The sequence below is a fragment of the Channa argus genome, chromosome 3, assembly GCF_033026475.1.
Source record: "Channa argus isolate prfri chromosome 3, Channa argus male v1.0, whole genome shotgun sequence".
Lineage (NCBI taxonomy): Eukaryota > Metazoa > Chordata > Actinopteri > Anabantiformes > Channidae > Channa > Channa argus.
The window spans coordinates 2,921,599-2,942,009 of NC_090199.1; the positions used below are offsets into that span (position 1 = coordinate 2,921,599).

Below are 20,411 nucleotides of genomic sequence, written 5' to 3' on the forward strand. Positions count from 1 at the left end.
TCGACCTCTGGAACTCTGGTGGTGCGGATGACAATCCAAAAGAGATTCTTACCCATTTGTACAAGCCCCAGGGTGTAATATATGTAGTGAGAGGGCGGCTTGACTCTTCCAGGAAGCCTTGGTGGTAGGCCTTCCCTTGGTCGAGGACAGAAAACCAAGAGCTTGTTCTTGGAGGGAGATGGATATAATGAGCATTGTTATTTGTCACGGGGATAGTGAAGCGGACCAGGTACCTCTTCAATGTGCAGCCCCTCTGGGAGCTGTGGGTGTGAGAGGGGCTCAAAAAGAACATCTTGTTGCTCTGGGAGGGGTCCTACTCATACAGTGCTAGCTGACATTTCTACCTGTCCTGTTTTTTCCCGTGCTCCTCCTCGTCCTACATCCACGGGATAGGTGACCACTTTGCCCACATTTGAAGCAATGGTCACACTGCTCTCCTGTTTGCTGTCCTGGCACTTTCTGCAGCTACGTTTGCTGCTTACTAGTTGCTGTGCTGGAGGCTTAGGAGACCCATGGATAACTTTTTTATTTCTTCCATCTGTTCTTTCCGTTGTTTGATTGTATCAGCAGTCCAGCTTCCATTTGAGTGGTTGCTGGTTGTGTTCTCAGCATTTTAACTTTAGTGAGCATAGAGGAGAACTGCTCTTCACCACCAACTACTCTCACTGTTGTTTCAGGGACTGTTGATATTTCTGTTTATTTCTCTTACCTTCAGTTCTTTACTGTTGTTTCTGATTTCTGTTGCCGTTCCCACTTAAGGCTGGCTGCTTCCTCACATTACTGAAATAATAGATACTAAAAATCTGTCTTTACAAATGCAAAGAAACAAGCACAAGTTGTTTTAATCCAACATGTCTGATAGGAGCTCAGCAACATGAGGAATGAAGGATTCATGATGGTTTGATTTTGAAAAGGTTTGTATCTTTGTGAAGTTACTGATAGAGTCTGATGCTCTTATGAGACCTGACTTTACTGGATCAGTTTCAGGAGCACAAATCAGTGCTGACCACAGTCTGGAACCAAAGCTGATTAGTTCTTTAAAGTTTGATCCATTTCATGATGAGTCAAAGTATGTAGGAAGTTTTTTGTCATATGTGATTTGATGTTTGTCTGATAATTCCAGAGGTGAGTGAGGTGAGCAGCATGTTCTGAATCAGTGCTGACATGAATAGGTGTATGAATGTTGTGCTGACATTTGGATGATGTCTGTAGAAGTCTGACATTCTGATGATCCACAATAACACAAGGACAAAGTCCCTCTAACACCATTGATTAGGACAAATCTGATTGTTACTAATGATTTGATCCACATCTTTGATTCTTTATTCAGATTGAGTGGCTGCAGTTTGTCAGAGATCAGCTGTGATTCTCTGGTCTCAGCTCTGAAATCCAACCCCTCCCATCTGAGACAACTGGACCTGAGTGACAACGACCTGCAGGATTCAGGAGTGAAGCTGCTGTGTGGTTTTCTGGAGAGTCCACACTGTAGACTGGAGATTCTGAGGTCAGTTCACTGACTGATACTAATGGAGATTTTATATATTTGTCATTTCACAATTAATGTTTTCTCACCATCAGACTGAAATTATTTCTTCAGATTGAGTTAATTTCAGTGAGTTCAAATCAAACAGTCAGAAGTTTATTTTTATAACACATTCCAAACTGAATTTAGATTCTTTAAATTTGCATTAGTCGAATGCAACTGCAAGGGGGCACAAGCCAGTGTCTTCTTGTGCCAGTCCCAAGTCTGGATAAATGCAGAGGGTTGTGGCAGGAAGGGCATCCGACGTAAAACACATGCCAAATCAAACATGCAAACCGTGACAAAGACTTCCATACCGGATCGGTCGGTGCCCGGGTTAACAACGACCGCCACCGGTGCTGTTGACCTACAGGGTACCAGTGGAAATTGGACTACTGTTGGTCGAAGACGAAGAAGAAGAGGAGGAAGGTGTGTTCGTAGGCAGAGAGAGAAGAGGAAAGCTAAGAGTGTAGGACTGACAGTAGGGACTTTGAATGTTGGTACTATGACAGGGAAGGTTAGAGAGTTGATTGACATGATGCAGAGAAGGAAGGTGGACATACTGTGTGTCCAGGAGACCAGGTGGAAAGGTAGCAAGGCTAGAAGCTTAGGAGCAGGGTGCAAGTTGTTCTACCATGGTACCATGGAGTAGGAGTTATCCTGAAAGAGGAGTTTGTGAGGAATGTTCTAGAGGTGAAAAGAGTATCAGACAGGTTGATGATTCTGAAGCTGGAAATTGAAGGGGTGATGTTCAATGTTGTGAGTGTTTATGCCCCACAGGTAGGATGTGAGTTAGAAGAGAAGGAGAAATTCTGGAGTGAGTTAGATGAAGTGATGCAGAGCATCCCCAGAGGTGAGAGAGTGGTGATTGGTGCAGATTTCAATGGACATGTAGGTGAAGGGAACAGAGGTGATGAGAATGTGATGGTCAGGTTTGGTCTTCAGGACAGGAACACAGAAGGACAGATGGTGGTTGTCTTTGCAAATAGGATGGAAATGGCTGTAGTGAACACTTTCTTCCAGAAGAGGCAGAAACATAGGGTGACGTACAAGAGCGGAGATAGAAACACTCAGGTGGACGACATCTTGTGTAGACGTTGTAATCTGAAAGAGATCAGTGACTGTAAAGTATTGGTAGAGGAGAGTGTAGCCAGACAACACAGGATAGTGGTGTGTAAAATGATGCTGGTGGTGAGGAAGATGAAGAGGACTAAGGCAGAGCAGAGGACGAAGTGGTGGAAGTTGAAAAAGGAAGAATGTTGTGTAGTTTTCAGGGAGGAGCTGAGACAGAATCTGGGTGGTTTGGAGGTGCTTCCAGATGACTGGACCACTACAGCTAATTTGATCAGGGAGACAGGTAGGAGGGTACTCGGTGTGTCATCTGGAAAGAGGAAAGTGGACAAGGAGACTTGGTGGGAACAAAGAGTAGAAGAGGTGACTGGTGTGGAGCAGGAAGTAGCAAAGATTAGTAAGAGTGACGTGAGGAGGACGTTGAAGAGGATGAAGAGTGGAAAGGCAGTTGGTCATGATGACAAACCTGTCGAGGTATGGAAGTGTCTAGGAGAGGTGGCAGTAGAGTTTCTGACTAGTTTGTTTAACAAGATCTTGGAGAGTGAGAGGATGCTGAGGACTGGAGGAGAAGTGTACTGGTACCAATTTTTAAGAACAAGGGAGATGTGCAGAGCTGTGGCAACTACAGAGGAATAAAGCTGATGAGCCAAACAATGAAGTTGTGGGAAAGAGTAGTGGAAGCTCGGCTAAGGGCAGAGGTGAACATTTGTGAGCAGCAATATGGTTTCATGCCTAGAAAGAGTCCAACAGATGCAGTATTTGCTTTGAGGATGCTGATGGAGAAGGTCAGAGAGGGTCATAGGGAGTTGCATTGTGTCTTCGTAGATTTAGAGAAAGTGTATGACAGGGTGCAGAGAGAGGAGCTGTGGTATTGTATGAGGACGTCTGGAGTGGCAGAGAAGTATGTTAGAGTGGTGCAGGACATGTATGAGAGCTGTAAGACATTGGTGAGGTGCTGTAGGTGTGACAGAGGAGTTCAAGGTGGAGGTGGGTCTGCATCAAGGATCAGCTCTGAGCCCCTTCTTGTTTGCTGTGGTTATGGACAGACTGACAGATGAGGTTAGACAGGAATCTCTATGGACTATGATGTTTGCAGATGACATTGTGATTTGTAGTGAGAGCAGAGAGCAGGTGGAGGAAAATCTAGAGAGATGGAGGTCTGCTCTGGAAAACAGAGGAATGAAGCTTAGCCGCAGCAAGACAGAATACATGTGTGTGAATGAGAGGGACCCAGGTGGAACAGTGAGGTTACAGGGAGCAGAGGTGAAGAAAGTGCAGGACTTTAAGTACTTAGGGTCAACGGTTCAGAGCAACAGACAGTGTGGAAAAGACGTGAAGAGGCGAGTGCAGGCAGGTTGGAACGGGTGGAGAAAAGTGTCAGGTGTGTTGTGTGAAAAGAGTATCAGCGAGAATGAAAGGAAAGATGTTCAAGACGGTGGTGAGACCAGAGATGTTGTTCGGCTTAGAGACAGTGGCACTGAAGAAAAGACAGGAGGCAGAGCTTAAGATGTTGAGGTTCAGGATCAGGAATGAGGACATCAGAGGGACAGCTCATGTTAGATGTTTTGGAGATAAAGTCAGAGAGGCCAGATTGAGGTGGTTTGGACATGTTCAGCGGAGAAACTTGAAATATATCGGTAGAAGGATGCTGAGGTTGGAGCTGCCAGGCAGGAGGTCTAGAGGAAGAGCAAAGAGGAGATTTATGGATGTAGTGAGAGAGGACATGAAGTTAGTTGGTGTGAGAGAAGAGGATGCAGAGGACAGAGTTAGATGGAGGCACATGATTCACTGTGGAGACTCATGAAAGGAAACAGCTGAAAGGAAAAGAAGAAGTAGAAGATATGTGGTTTGATGTTTGTCTGATAATTCCAGAGGTGAGTGAGGTGAGCAGCATGTTCTGAATCAGTGCTGACATGAATAGGTGTATGAATGTTGTGCTGACATTTGGATGATGTCTGTAGAAGTCTGACATTCTGATGATCCACAATAACACAAGGACAAAGTCCCTCTAACACCATTGATTAGGACAAATCTGATTGTTACTAATGATTTGATCCACATCTTTGATTCTTTACTCAGATTGAGGAGCTGCAGTTTGTCAAAGATCAGCTGTGATTCTCTGGTCTCAGCTCTGAAGTCCAACCCCTCCCATCTGAGACACCTGGACCTGAGTGACAACAAGCTGCAGGATTCAGTAGTGAAGCTGCTGTGTGGTTTTCTGGAGATTCCACGCTGTAGACTGGAGACTCTGAGGTCAGTTTACTGATTGATACTGTTGGAGATTTTATATATTTAATCCACAACTTTAATTAAGTAATTAATTCAAATCCAAACTTTCATTTTCACATTTAAAAAAATCATTTTTATATTTCTCACTGTTCCTAAATAAACTGTATAAAATGTTTACTTGTTACATTTAAATGTATTTTTATAACAACAATAAACAGAATCGTCAGAACTAATATTTTATTTAAAATAAGTGATTAAAATGAATAAAGACAAACATTTGTTGTTTTACTTCATATCAGTGAGCTGTAATCATTGATGTTCATAGAAAAACAGTTGTATTTTTTCATAAAGGTGAATTTTCTTGTTAAATGAGTTGAAAAATGTTTAAAGAACCAAACTGTTGTTTTTCCATGTTTCAGTCCATGAAGTGGAAATTGTTTTTATTTCACATTTCTGCTGAACATTTTCCAAAGTTTAAATGAAATCATCTGTAATTTGGGATTCAAATAGTTTTTGTTCAGAATAGTTTAGTAGTAAAATAGTTTTACTCATTTTAGAGAAAACACCATTGATTAGGACAAATCTGATTGTTACTAATGATTTGATCCACATCTTTGATTCTTTATTCATATTGAGTCACAGCAGTTTGTCAGAGATCAGCTGTGATTCTCTGGTCTCAGCTCTGAAGTCCAACCCCTCCCATCTGAGACAACTGGACCTGAGTGACAACAACCTGCAGGATTCAGAAGTGAAGCTGCTGTGTGGTTTTCTGGAGAGTCCACACTGTAGACTGGAGACTCTGAGGTCAGACACCATTTTTTAGTTGTGTGCTGAGATGAATATGATGTGAAAGTTGTGGTGACACTAAACTACAGACAGGTTCATGTTTCTGAGGTCAAATCACATTCAAACTGTTCAGTGGTTGAAAGGAAGTTTTGAAAGTGTCGAAAAATCTGATGTAAAAATGTGAAAATGACATTTGATTGTCAGACTTAGAATTGAAGACACTTGTATAAAGCAGCAACAGAGAATCAGCTTGGAGCAAATAGAAGGAGGAGAGAAGAATCAGCAGGTTAAGAACAGGACACACAGCACTAAATAGTTGACTGAAGCTAATGAAGAAGCATCCAACTGCCAACTGTGTCAAGAAGCAGAGACAGTTGATCCTGTTTGATTTGAGTGGAATAAATGTAGAGAGGAGCAGCAGAGTGGGATTGGAAGGTGCAGAGAAAAGGAAAGAAATCCTCCAAACATTCCACAACTACTATCAAGTGCAACAGGAGATGATTGACAGCTTTACATCAGATGGGAAATAGTTTCGTCCTCCATCAAACCTGTTTCTTCAGTTTCACTTAATTTCAGTGAGTTGTGAGGAAAATGTTTGTTCACTGAAATTAAACCTTCAGAACTCAAACACTCATATTTTTCACTGTTTCTCAATAAACTAGAAAATGTTTAGTTAGTTGTGACATTTAAATACATTTTTTTCACAACAATAAACAGAATTGCTGTTAGGAATATTTGTTTAAATTCACGATGTAACAATAATGACATTCTGACACTAATGGTGTTTTTGTTTTTTATTTGATCTTTTTGACAGTGAAACAAAAATGTTTATTATAAAACTGAACTGTTCTAAAGTCTTTTTGACATTTATCACATTCAGTTTGAGAACAAATGAAATGAAATGTGAGTGAGGTGAGCAGCATGTTCTGAATCAGTGCTGACATGAATAGGTGTATGAATGTTGTGCTGACATTTGGATGATGTCTGTAGAAGTCTGACATTCTGATGATCCACAATAACACAAGGACAAAGTCCCTCTAACACCATTGATTAGGACAAATCTGATTGTTACTAATGATTTGATCCACATCTTTGATTCTTTATTCAGATTGATCAACTGCAGTTTGTCAGAGATCAGCTGTGATTTTCTGGTCTCAGCTCTGAAGTCCAACCCCTCCCATCTGAGAGAACTGGACCTGAGTGGAAACAAGCTGCAGGATTCAGCAGTGAAGCTTCTGTGTGGTTTTCTGGAGAGTCCACACTGTAGACTGGAGACTCTGAGGTCAGACACCATTTTTTAAGTTGTGCTGACACTAAATTACAGACATAAGGCTGAAATTATACTTATCCACACTGAGAATCCCAATAGAAAAGGCATATTTCTTTAAAGTTTGCAGTTCACATTTTACCTTTTAATGTAATATAATAATTATTCTAATATCACCATATAAAAGTAAACCACTGGTTAATAAGCCTGTTAAACTCTACAACAGATTTTTAACTTAAACTTTGTCTTTAAAGTTTTATATTTGATTCTTTATTCAGATTGAGTAGCTGCAGTTTGTCAGAGATCAGCTGTGATTCTCTGGTCTCAGCTCTGAAGTCCAACCCCTCCCATCTGAGACAACTGGACCTGAGTTGGAACAAGCTGCAGGATTCAGCAGTGAAGCTTCTACGTGGTCCACACTTTAGACTGCAGTATATGAGGTCAGTAGAGGGTTGGAGTCAGTCCATGCTGCTTTCAGCAGTATTGTACTAAACCCATTTAGTATCAAAGCAAAGATCCAGTTTTTCCTGTAAAGCTCCAACCTTCTCAGTGGCTGCTTTCCTCAGTGAAGCTGTGAGAGGAGAATGGGGACAGGCTTCAGGATTGGACAGAAAGACAGAGACAGAGAGAACAGTGTTGGAGTTGATGTGAAGACGACTGTTGTTGTTGTCTTCATGTGGACAGGAAATAAAGCTGGATTCCAGCTGACAGCCTCACAACATGTATAGAGACAGTGGTCCTCATTCCTCAAATCTGATCTGATTTCAACACTAAACTATTGATCAGTTTCATCTTTGTCACAGCTCTAAGATCAGTCTGACTGAAGCCTGCTAATCAAAGAACCATGGTTCCATTTAGTAACCATGTGGTCTTTGTACAGACCAGAACCTCTGCTGACTGACAGATGATGAAGTGAGTCTCTGGAAACATCATTGATCTCCTCTGTTCTCTCTCATTCTCTCTACAGGTGGAAGTGATGATCCCTCTGTGTCCTGATGATCCAGATGTTGCAGCAGCAGCAGCATGTTGTGTGCAGAGAGGCTCTGACTGGACCATGTTACTGGGAGGTAGAGTGGAGAGGAGAGCTTCATCCAGCAGTGACTGACAGAGGAATCAGAAGAAGTGGAGATGACTCTCAGTGCTGCAGTCTGAACTGCTCTGAGAACAGCTCCACTGTCAGACACAATGTCAAGTCCACCATCATCCCTGTGTGATCCTCTGGATCTGACAGAGGATCAGCAGTGGATCTGGATCTGCTCTGCTGCTGCTCTGTCCTTCTACACAGTCTCTGCAGACACACTGAGACTCCTCCACTCCTTCTGCTCCACACTCAACCACCTCCTCCACCTCCACCTGGATTTGACTTTGTCTTGTTTGATTCCTTCAGATCTTAAATTCATATTTCTGTTTAACTGATGGAGTGTTAAAGTGAAATGTTTCTCTCTGAACTCTTTTTAGCAACAATAGACAGTTTCTCATTATCTTTATGTTATTAACAGATAAATAGCTGAAAATAAACAAATGTGTTTTTAGAATCAGTAAAGTCTGTGTTTTGTTATTAATGTTAAAAATGACAATATCTGCTCTTAGACACCTCAAGTGGAATCAGTAAAGAAGCTTCAACATCCAGGAAGAGAGAAGAACATCAACAGAGTTTCAAGTGCAGTTCTAAACTTCATACATCACACATTAGTTTTCTAAGCTTCTGTTGCTGGGCAGAACATTCTCCACCCTCAGGCTACTGCTCCCAGCACTTTTCTCCTTTTCTGGAAACCTTTTCCCTTTTCAGCACTTTGATAAGCACCTTGACAATTTAAGAGATTCAATATACATCATCATGATGTTGTATTGGAAATTCCAGCTGTGTTTTTGTGTGACAGACATCACTGGGGTACAGAGCTAAGCAGAGATTAGGAGGTTTTCTAAGCATCTTTACAATCTGGGAATGGATCAACATCAGGTTCTAAAAGAGGAACATTATTCTTTGCAGATCTTAGATCAACAAGTGCCATCTGATGATTCACAGCACTCTGTGACTCACATAATTAGACCTCTTCCATGTGGCATAAGACAACATCCACAAAATGCACAAGTCCAGAAGTAAACAGAGACAATAGAACAGGTTTCCATTTACCAAATCTCTGCTCCAGCCAACCGGTATTTACATCAGGGTTTTGTGCAAGTTCTTCCCTGATGGACCTGAGACCCTCTTCCATCAGGTGCAGTATTATTACGTTAAAGAATATGATGGTTATCAGATTCCTTGAACTCGGTTTGTCCAGATTCGTGAATAATTCAAAAATCAATTCTAAAATTCCAAATCTTTACTTTTTTTGTCTTCAATTAACTTCCTGCTTCTATGAGCCACAAATTCAGCTCCTGGAGCTAAATAATAAGATGGTGAAGCACCAAACCTCAAACATCATGTTCATGGAACCATTGCAAAATCCACTTGGGGTCTCTCCACTGGTGGGATTGTGTGATGCAGAACCATCTGAGAAAGTAACAGTGGAACTGTGTTAAGAACATTCTATTCATTAACGCTTCCATTAGGCTTGTCAAGTAACACTGATCGTATCTCTGCCGTCTCGCTGTAGAAAGGTGATGAGTTTCTGCTCCTGGAAGATGAAACAGAGGCTGCATAAGGAAGCAAAAGAGTTCGATCAGTCCAAGCAACACTTTGTCTGAGTCATGACAGCTTTCTCTGCAACTGTCACAGCTGGCAGGCATCATATTCCATCATCTACAGGGTCCAGCAATAGGTTCTCATCATGCCATCATGGCTCTTTAACAAAACAGATGTCTTACAGCATCATAGAATAATATCTACAGAATAATAAAGACAAGGAGCCTTTCTGTCTCGATCATTGTGAACCCATTGTTTTCAGTATGACATCATTGTTTCTTGGTTAAAGATGTTCTGCCCTCTGTTTGAGTGCATTTATAACTGCTGAAAAACCTTTAAATAGCTTTGTGTATAGCGTTTTGTGAGCAGCAGTGCCTCCTCTGCTCAGCTAGTAGTAGCAGGTTTAAAGCCTGGAATTCCCCTAAGAGTTACTGAAGCAGGTAGAGGACAGAGCGGGACTGATCACCTGCTGCTAATTTTCTTGTAGCCTTGGACATTATTTGTCTGTAAGTATTTTGTTTATTACCCTTTTTTATGCTGTAAACATACTGTGGTTGCTGCATTATTATTTTGCTTTAAAATGTTTTTGCTTCAATGTTTGAAACCTTGGATTGTGCCTGTAAGATGTTTGTTATGTTATTTTCATTTTCTTGTTGTTTTTTGTCTTCAGTTTTACAGTGAGTATAGTAAAGGAAGAGAAACGAAGAGTGAGCCTTTATTAAACATTCAAGAAAAGTTAGGCCTTGTGCTTATTGGAGGACTTCACTACCACATGTTAGCTAACTGTCCAGCATAGAACAAGTTCCACTCTTTGTGAGGACAGTATAGTAAAAGGACAACTGCACAGCGAGCACAACTTAACAAGATAATAAGCCATAAAAATGAGTCTACGCACAGGCAAGCAATATAAGCCAGCTCCTCAGCAGAAGGACGAGAAAGTTCACAAGCAGCAAGAACCAAGGTGCTGATATCCTTGCTTGGTCAAGTCGAGCCTCCTCAGCTAGTTCCTCAGCATTAAGAGCTCGTGCTAAAGCAGAAGCTGCACGCGCCCGACTTGCATATGCGGAACAAGAAGCCAATATTATAAAGCAAAAAGCCGACCTGGAAGCCAGTCTTCACATTCTACAAAGCCAGAGAGCCATTGCTGCTGCAACAGCTGAAGCTGCTGCCTATGAAGGAGATGACATATCTAATAAGAGTGAAATTAGTCAACACTTATTAGACTTGCCCATTAGTAGAGCTGAGCGCACCTCGGAATATGTCTGGCAGCTCTCTAAAGCATGCTCTGAGGAAACCCCATTCAAGATTGATACACAACAATGCCACAAAATAGCAAGAGAGGCTTGTGAAACAGCCTAATGATAACAAAATCCAAGTGGTGGAAAAAGGAAAAGCTACTGTGAAACAAGAGCAAACAAATAAGGACTCTGATTACAAAATGTCTTCCTCAAAATCAGCAGGACAGTCATTTTATCCACTAAACCGTCTTCATCTGAACCTCAAGGGGTGCAAGACATCACAAAATATTTATTTCGACAAAAAATGTTGAGTGCAGGGTTTCTGACATTTGATGACAAGCCAGAACATTACTGGTCATGGAAGGCATCATTTCAAAGTGTTACTTAAGACCTCATCCTTTCAGCTGGAGAAGAGTTAGATTTAATGATAAAATGGCTTGGTGTCGAATCCTCAGAACAGGCAAAGAGAATTCACTCTGTGCATGTGTTCAACCCCACAGCAGCTTTCATCCTAGTTTGGCAGAGATTAGAGGAGTGTTATGGTTCACCAGAAGTAGTTGAACATGCACTGCTGAAAAAAGTTGAAGACTTTCCCAAACTTACCACCAAGGATAATGTCAAGCTCAGAGAGCTGGTGATGTTCTTCAGGAAATAGAGTGAGCAAAAGTGGGTGGATATCTGACAGGTTTGTCATACTTGGACACAGCTTGTGGAGCAAATCCAATTGTGGAGAAGTTACCCTACAGTTTGCAGGAGAAATGGATTGTTGTGGGATCCAAGTATAAGGAAGAATATGGAGTTGCATTTCCCCCTTTCAGTTTCTTCTCAAACTTTGTAAGACAACAGGCAAAAGTAAGGAACGACCCCAGTTTTGCTCTAACAACTCTCACTAACCAGAGCTCAAAAAATGAGAAATACACAAAAAGTGGAAACAGAATATTTCCAAAATATTCTGTTTCCACTTTTGTGCACATAAATGTGCACAAAACAGATGTTCAAAAGGAGCCTTCAATCCTGCAAAGTATTTTGACTAAAAAGACAATAGAAAGCCCTGATAAGCAATGTCCTATACATAAAAAGCCCCATCCTCTCAAGAAATGCAGGAGCTTTAGAGCTAAGCCTATTGAAGAATGGAAGTCATTCCTAAAGGAGAAACACATTTGTTACAGGTGTTGTGGGTCAACAGAGCATGTGGCAAAAACTGCAGAGTAGCAGTTAGGTGTATGGAATGTGACAGTGAAAAACACATCCCAGCACTACATCCTGGTCCTCCTGCTCCTATAAAAGACAACCCAGAAGAGGATAAAGATGATGGCGGGGAGGTGAGTGAAATATCTTCTAACCCGGTTACATCTAAATGTACAGATTTGTGCTAATGCAAAGAGGCAGTACTCCTGCTCCAAAATCAGCCCGGTGATAGTAAATCCCAATGGACAGAAAACGCTGGAAATATGTATGTAGTGCTGGATGAGCAGAGTAACAAGTCACTTGCCAAATCTCAGTTTTTTCATCTTTTCAACATCAAAACAGCAGCAGACCCATACACACTTAAAACCTGCACGGTGATAACTGCAGGCAGAAGGGCTGCAAGCTTTATGATTGAGTCAGTAGATGGCAAAATAAGGCTTCCACTTCCAAACTTAATTGAGTGTGACATGATTCCTGATGACCGGGAAGAGATCCCATTTCCTGAGGTGGCAAGTCAGCACCCACACTTACAGCGAGTTGCAGACAAGATACCCCCTGTGGATCCAAACGCTCCCATCCTTATGCTCTTGGGTACAGACATCCTTCAAGTGCACAAAGTGAGAGAGCAAATCAATGGCCCCCACAGTGCTCCTTGTGGGGAGCACAAAGGCTAGACTTGGGGTGGGTCATCGTGGGTGATCAATGCCTCAGAACAACACATAGGCCATCAAGTGTCAGTGTCTTAAAAACGCATGTCCTCAGCAATGGTCGTACATCTTTTCTCAGTCCATGCACAAACAGAATTCAGGTGAAGGAGACATTCAATGTTACATCAACACATCGTAGTTGTTCTCCAGGTTTGTGTACTCAGGATGGATGCATTAGCGCGTGTACAGACACACTGGGATATGCAGTATTTGACAAAACAAGGGATGATGACAAGCAGCACTGTCAGTGGATGATCAAATCTTTCTTGAAATAATGAATAGAGAAGTTTATCAAGATCAAGCAAACAGCTGGGTGGCACCATTTCCATTTCGCTCCCCCAGACAGCAACTTCCAAGTAACAGGGAGCAAGCAATCAAGTGTCTTAGTTCTCTTAGGAAAACACTTGACAAGAAACCTGAAATGAAGACAGTACATTGAGTTCATGCAGAAAATGTTTGACAATGATCATGCAGAGCCTGCACCTCCTCTGGAAAAACATAAAGAACACTGGTACTTGGCATCATTCGGTGTGTACCACCCCCAGAAACCTGATTAGTTGAGAGTTGTATTTGATTCAAGTGCAGAATATGCAGGAGTCTCATTGAACAAAGTATTACTAAGTGGTCTTGATTTAAACAACACACTTTTAGTGGTTCTTCTATGGTTCAGGAAAGAGCCTGTAGCAATCATAGCTGATGTTCAACAAATGTTTTATTGTTTTGTAGTACGAGAAGACCACAGAGACTAACTTAGGTTTCTGTGGTATGAAGACAACGACCTCAGCAAGAATGTGAGGGACTACAGAATGAAAGTTCATGTATTTGGAAATAGCCCATCACCAGCGTTGGCTATTTATTGCATGAGGCGAGCTGCTGGAGAAGGTGAGAGAGAACACGGCTTTGATGCCAAGCACTTCGTTGTAAGAAATGTTTATGTTGATGATGGACTTGCATCTGCTCCCACTGCGGCAGAGGCTGTTGACATCTTGAAGAAAACTCAAAAGATGTTAGCAGAGTCCAACCTGAAGCTACATAAAATAGCATCGAACAGCAACGAGGTAATGGAAGCTTTTCCAGCTGATGAGCGGGCCAAAGATTTGAAAGATTTGATGATCTCCCCCTACAGCGCAGTCTTGGAGTCCTGTGTAACCTGGAAACAGACAGTTTCACATTCCAAGTGTCCCAAGAAGACAGGCCATACACCAGGAGAGGTGTTTTGTCCACTGTAAATAGTGTGTATGACCCTCTAGGATTTGTGGCTCCTATAACTATGCAAGTTCTACTTCGAGAACTCTCAACCGAGAGCAATGACTGGGATGAACCACTTCCTTCTAAAAAGGCAGAGGAATGGAATAGGTGGAAAAACTCTTTGAAAGATCTACAACATCTCCAGATAGCAAGATGCTACGTTCCATTGTCTCAGTCTTCTGCGCAGAGAAAGGAACTTTCCCTCTTCTCAGATGCATCCACAATAGCAATCGGAGCTGTTGCCTACCTGAAAGTCACTGACAGTGACGGTCAGTGCTACGTTGGATTTATCATGGGCAAATCAAAACTAGCCCCACGGCCTGCACACACTGTCCCACGACTAGAATTATGTGCTGCAGTTTTGGCTGTGGAAGTATATGAGCTAGTCAGAGATGAGATGGACATTAATCTGGATGCTGTAAACCTTTTCACTGACAGCAAAATAGTCCTGGGTTACTTATACAACACCACCAGAAGGTTTTACACATACGTTGCTAACCGAGTGGCTCAAATCCACAAATCTACACTTCCTGAGCATTGGCACTTCATCTCTACAGAGAATAACCCTGCAGACCATGCCACCAGACTTATTAATACATCTGAATTTCAACACACAAACTGGTTGTCTGGACCATTATTCTTAACACAACGCAACTCAGAGCTACCACAGTCTGATGTCTTCAATCTCATACAGCCTGAAGAAGATGTAGAAATGCGACCTAATGTTACAACTCTGATCTCCAAAACCTCAGAATTCAAGTTAAAGTCCCACTGTTTTGAAAGATTTTCTCATTGGATGACTCTGTGTCGCACCATAGCATCACTTATTCGTTTTGCAAAATCATTCAGGATAAATGGAAAGAAGCACCTCAAATGAACTTTCTCAAGCACAAGTTGCGATCATTCTTACTGTGCAGAATGAAATCTTTGAGGAGGAATACAAATGTCTCAAAATGAAACGGTCCTTACCAAAACAAAGCCCACTCAGAAAACTGAACCCCATCATTGATGAAGATGGAGTTGGTGGTCGTCTGGCACCTGCAAGTCTGACAAAAGAAGAAAAGCACGCACTTATAATTCCAAGCACCCACCACATTGCTACTGTCTTAATAAGGTACCACCATGAGAAAGTAGCACATCAGGGACGCCATATCACGGAGGGAGCAATCAGAGCAGCAGGATTCTGGATCACTGGGTGTAAACGTCTGGTCTCGTCCGTTATCTGCAAATGTGTCGTCTGCCGTAAGCTTAGAGGAACACTACAAATCCAAAAGATGGCAGATTTGCCTTCTGACAAGCTCTCACCAATGCCACCCTTCACTAACGTAGGCCTTGACATCTTCGGTCCATGGATGCTGATGACACATCGCACTAGAGGAGGCAGTGCAGACAGCAAAAGGTGGGCGGTGCTTTTCACCGTATGTATGTCAACAAGAGCTGTACACATTGAACTTGTTGAATCCATGTCCACATCCAGCTTCATAAATGCACCGAGAAGGTTCTTCTGTGTTCGTGGACCTGCAAAACTTTTGTGGTCAGATAGAGGCACAAATTTCATTGGTGCCTGTAAAGAGTTGAAAATAGATCACAATGATGTGACACTAAACAACTATCTTCAAGAGAAAGGTTGCACATGGCACTTCAATCCTCCACATTCCTCACACATGGGTGGTTCATGGGAACGGCTTATTGGAGTTACAAGAAGAATCTTGGATGCAATGCTTCTTCAGTCGGCACATGCTCGACTCACACATGAAGCATTGAGCACTTTCGTGGCTGAAGGTTATGGCAGTAATGAATGCTAGACCACTGGTACCAGTGTCCACTGACCCAGACATGCCAGTTGTTCTTACACCAGCACTGATCCTAACTCAGAAGACAAGTGCTCTGTCAGCACCTTCCGGCAACTTTGAACCAGCAAAACTCTATACTAACCAATGGAAGCACGTTCAATGTCTTGCAGACACTTTCTGGAAGAGATGGAGAGGAGAATACCTGGCCGCTCTTCAGAGCCGCCAGAAAATGGACAGAAGATAAACCCAACATTAAAGAAGGAGATGTTGTATTGCTCAAGGACAGTCAGCCTCACAGGAATGACTGGCCTGTTGGACTTTCATTCATTCCTTAGTAGTGACAGCAAGATTCACAAAGCAGAAGTAAGAACAGTAAAAGGTGTTTCTGAGGCCAATCTCAGAGATGGTTGTTCTTTTGTCTGAAGGAAAGTAAATTAGACTTCTGCATTATTGTATTTGTGTTAGGTTAATTAGTTCTAGTGGTACAATCACATTGTACCAGGCGGGGAGTGTTCTGCCCTCTGTTTGAGTGCATTTATAACTGCTGAAAAACCTTTAAATAGCTTTGTGTATAGCGTTTTGTGAGCAGCAGTGCCTCCTCTGCTCAGCTAGTAGTAGTAGGTTTAAAGCCTGGAATTCCCCTAAGAGTTACTGAAGCAGGTAGAGGACAGAGCGGGACTGATCACCTGCTGCTAATTTTCTTGTAGCCTTGGACATTATTTGTCCGTAAGTATTTTGTTTATTACCCTTTTTTATGCTGTAAACATACTGTGGTTGCTACATTATTATTTTGCTTTAAAATCGTTAATTCGGAACTATGGTAAATTGTGGTGATCATTGCTGTTGTCACTCAGCATGTTTTTGTTTCAATGTTTGAAACCTTGGATTGTGCCTGTAAGATGTTTGTTATGTTATTTTCATTTTCCTATTGTTGTTTGTCTTCAGTTTTACAGTGAGTAGAGTAAAGCAAGAGAAACGAAGAGTGAGCCTTTATTAAACATGCAAGAAAAGTTAGGCCTTGTGCTTATTGGAGGACTTCACTACCACATGTTAGCTAACTGTCCAGCATAGAACAAGTTCCACTCTTTGCGAGGACAGTATAAAAGATATTAGAACAGATTGGTTGGTTCTGCCCTCAGCTGTGATCACATGACCTAAATAAGTTACTTTAGGGAAACACAATGATTTTATGTCCGTTTTCTGCTAAATGTTTGGGGAGGTTCACCTTATCTAACATGCAGGCTTTCTCAGACAGGCTGCACATCAGAAAGTCATCAGTGCTGCTGCTAAATGCAATGTCTGAGATTTCAGCTGAAAATCACCTGGACAAAAGCCAAATCTTATCCAGGTAATGGCTGTTATTTGACAGGAAAAAGCCAAAAAGTAATGGCTGTCAGCCAACACAAGGACAAATCAGCAAGTTGATTGTGGGTTTCATACTTGTGGAGCTCTTGGATGAATTTCCATTTTTCCTACTTGCAAATCCTGTACAAATGTCCACTTCCCACCATCACGTATCTTTGCTGATAAAGTTTCACATGACGACTCAAAACATGTGATTCCATCAGTGGCTTTTGTTTCAATGAGTAATGAATAAAGGCGAAATCTTAATTCAAATCCATTTTAGATGATAGAACATGGTTGACTTTTATCCCTCAGTATATAAATACAAGTGTTTCAAATGAACATTTGTGCAGATTGAGTCCTATTCTATCTTCAGTACATTTGAATGTAAAGCTGTTGTCAGTCACTGACACGTAACAATGTTCTAATTTGGATTCAACACTAATTATTTCAGGATATTTTACAGCATGTGAACTCTTTTTTTTTTCATCAACATATTAAAAGATGGAACATTAAGCCAGTTAACAGTTTTTCATACACTATGTGAAAACCAACAGGAAACAAATGGGTTTGTTTTTTTGACCCAAATGTTTTGATGATGCAAAATCCCACTTTTCTCAGTAGAAAACAGTGAATGTGAATCACCCTCTTGTAAATATGAATGAATGAATGAATCACATGATGATTTTTTTTCTCTTCCACTCATGCACAGAAGAACACTTTCCCACTTCTCTTCTTCTGATTTAGCTCATGAAAATATATGAGGAGCAGCATTTGAAACATCATAGAAATGTTTTCTTTCTCCTTCAGAGAGACAGACAGTGCACATCTGTGATCAGACCAATACAAAAACCCTGCAGTCCATTTCTCAGACTTCACTGAATCCCATCTTTGTTCATAAGGAACATCAGGGCCATGTGAAACATGCTGTACAATGTCAATCACCTTCTGACATGAAATCTGTGCACGTGAGAGTAAATCATACACATAGAGCTTTGACATAATACTGAACACTTGTGTTTCTTCTGATGTAGACGTGCAACAGATCCACAAGTTCATCATTAGATATGTCAAATTTATGGGGCATAATTTTGACAACATGATACATGATTGAAAACTTGAAGACAATGACTGAGTCAGATACTCATTTTGCAACTTGACTTACTTTTAATACTAATCTAGTTGCTCTCTAGCAAACATGTCACCTCTTGATCTTCCTCTTTCAGAGTGTATTCAGGAAATTGACTTTCTCCCTCAGCATTTAAACCTCAGGTGGTTTCAATTTAGCTCTGATATTAAACACGATGCTCAATCAAATCCACATCTCTTCCAGCATGTGTGAGCTTTATCAAGCAGTTTTCATTGCATTTGTCTGAGCGAGCATTTCTTCACTGCAGTTTGCAAATCTGTGTGTGTGTGTGTGTGTGAGAGAGCATGTCTTCATTGCAGTGTGTGTCAGTGTGTGTTACCTTCCTCCTTTTGATCAGCCACCAGCAACTGTCACCAGAGCACCAGCTCTTCCTCCTCCCATCAGTTTGCCACTGGCAAAGGACAGTCTGGGTCTATGTCCTCCTCCGTCTTTTGTCCAATGTCAGCTACTGAACGTCAGCCACCTCCAAGTCCTCGTCCTCTGCCTCTCCATCGTCCACAGTATCCTTTTCCTCCACGACCTCTGTCATATGAAGACATCTTCATCAGTCCTTGGCCTGAAGACCAATTACAGAGCGACCATAGTTGCAGTCAGAGCTCCTGTATCTTTCCATGTTTGCTTCCTTTTCTTTTGCTCCTGAGGTGGTCGCAAGTGAAGCAGACGATGAGGATCCAGAAAGGGACAAAGACGAGGATGGAGATGTGGTGGATTCAGGTGGTGGTTGTTGGTAGGAGTCCAAGTCAGCGTCCAGCTTCAGTGGACAGAGAGAAGACCCACTGGGAGAATGTGATGGTGGTGTGTTTTCTACTGAAGCATCATCTGCTCTGTGTGGTGCAGCTGACATGACTTTGGTTTTTCTTATTTTTCCACTCGTCTTCTTTCCCTGTTCTCTACTTTGTTTTTCCCTCTTTTTCTCTCTTTTCTCATATCTTTCACATTCTGTGACTTTCACTAGTTTTCTTCTCATTTGATTCCTTTTTTACTAAAGGAACCTCCCTGACGAAAGCCAGGATCCTCAGTCCAAATGTTCAAACATTTCATACTTTTGTCACCAAATCTCCTGTTTTCTCTGCTGTGTGTTTGCTCTCCTCATTCTCTCACCGTCACTCAATTCCTAGGGTCTATTCATAGTGTGCACACTTGCTGCCACACTTCCAGTGAGGCAACGCCAAAACTCTTCATCCTAGTTTTGGACCTGTCCTGTTCAAACCAACAGCGGCTCTTCACTGTGACCTGCTCTTGAAACTGACAAACTTAAAAGGCAAAGAGAGACAAAGAATTCACGCCTAATAAATGTCACCATACTTGATTTTCATAATCCCAACAATCGGACCCTCAGGGCTCCAAGCCCCCTTACTTCCCTGGTTTCCCATGGGAAGTTTTTCTTTGAATGACTAATGGGATTCTGTTAATAAAGCTCATCAGCACAGTTTGAAGAAAAGGGAATTTCCTCCAAAAGAAAACTTGATGAAGTAGTTCAGGACTCAGAGTCACTCACACAACAACTGCATCAAAATAAAGTTACTTATGGTGAAGCTACTAATATAAAAGTGGAAACAGAGTCAAACATGTGGACGTGTTTGAGGTCCTGAATATAGAAAGACAGGAAAGCAGCAAATGTGAAGACGCTCAACTGTCCACTGAAACATTTCTTGGTGAAATAGTTTGTTTGCTTTTCAATTTCTGCTTTGGAATCAGTCCAATTATCACAGTGGACGTTTTGTTGTCCACCAGCAGACATTTGACTTTTGTTGATAGTGTCAATAAAAACTTGACTAATACACTGGTTGTAACATTGGTTCTTCAGCACCTCTCACTCACTGAACCTTTGAGCTACAGTTCTCATCCTTTATACCCACATTTCTCTACTACAAATGGCCCCAATTCAGAGCTCTGCAAGAAAATCAGTTTGAAGCTGTGAGCACCACAAACTGGGTTTCAGCTCCCTCCCTCCCTCTGTGCCTGGTTTCCGTGACCTTTCTGCCGTTTCTCCGCTCACATGCACAAGTTCTGCTTTGACCTGATCACAGCCGCATAGAAACACACTTGTAACTTTGCAGCACTTCTGTTTCCTGTTTGTTGTGTGGACCCCACTTTGTGTCCTGCCTTTTCTAGTCCAGGGCATTGTGCATGGACTCTGGTTTTTCCTGCCTTTCCTGCTACTGGCTTTTCTGTTTTTAACCCTTTACAGAAACCATGGTGATGCTTCAGTGACATGTTTTCAAAAGGAGGCAGGTTTTAA

At 41.8% G+C, this 20,411-nt stretch overlaps 1 protein-coding gene across 38 annotated transcripts in view; it reads left to right on the plus strand.

The window, feature by feature from the left end:
• The window catches only part of LOC137124436 (uncharacterized), a 274,410-nt gene that overhangs the window by 174,355 nt on the left and 79,644 nt on the right, over positions 1–20,411 (plus strand). For 36 of the 38 annotated variants that reach the window (XM_067499386.1, XM_067499387.1, XM_067499385.1 and 33 more), the window contains 3 exons: positions 1,331–1,504; positions 4,673–4,846; positions 5,459–5,626. In XM_067499386.1, coding sequence (XP_067355487.1) covers positions 1,331–1,504; positions 4,673–4,846; positions 5,459–5,626 — 516 coding nt within the window. The remainder of the gene's footprint in view (positions 1–1,330; positions 1,505–4,672; positions 4,847–5,458; positions 5,627–20,411) is intronic. The other 2 variants (XM_067499423.1, XM_067499397.1) reach the window with 2 other exon arrangements.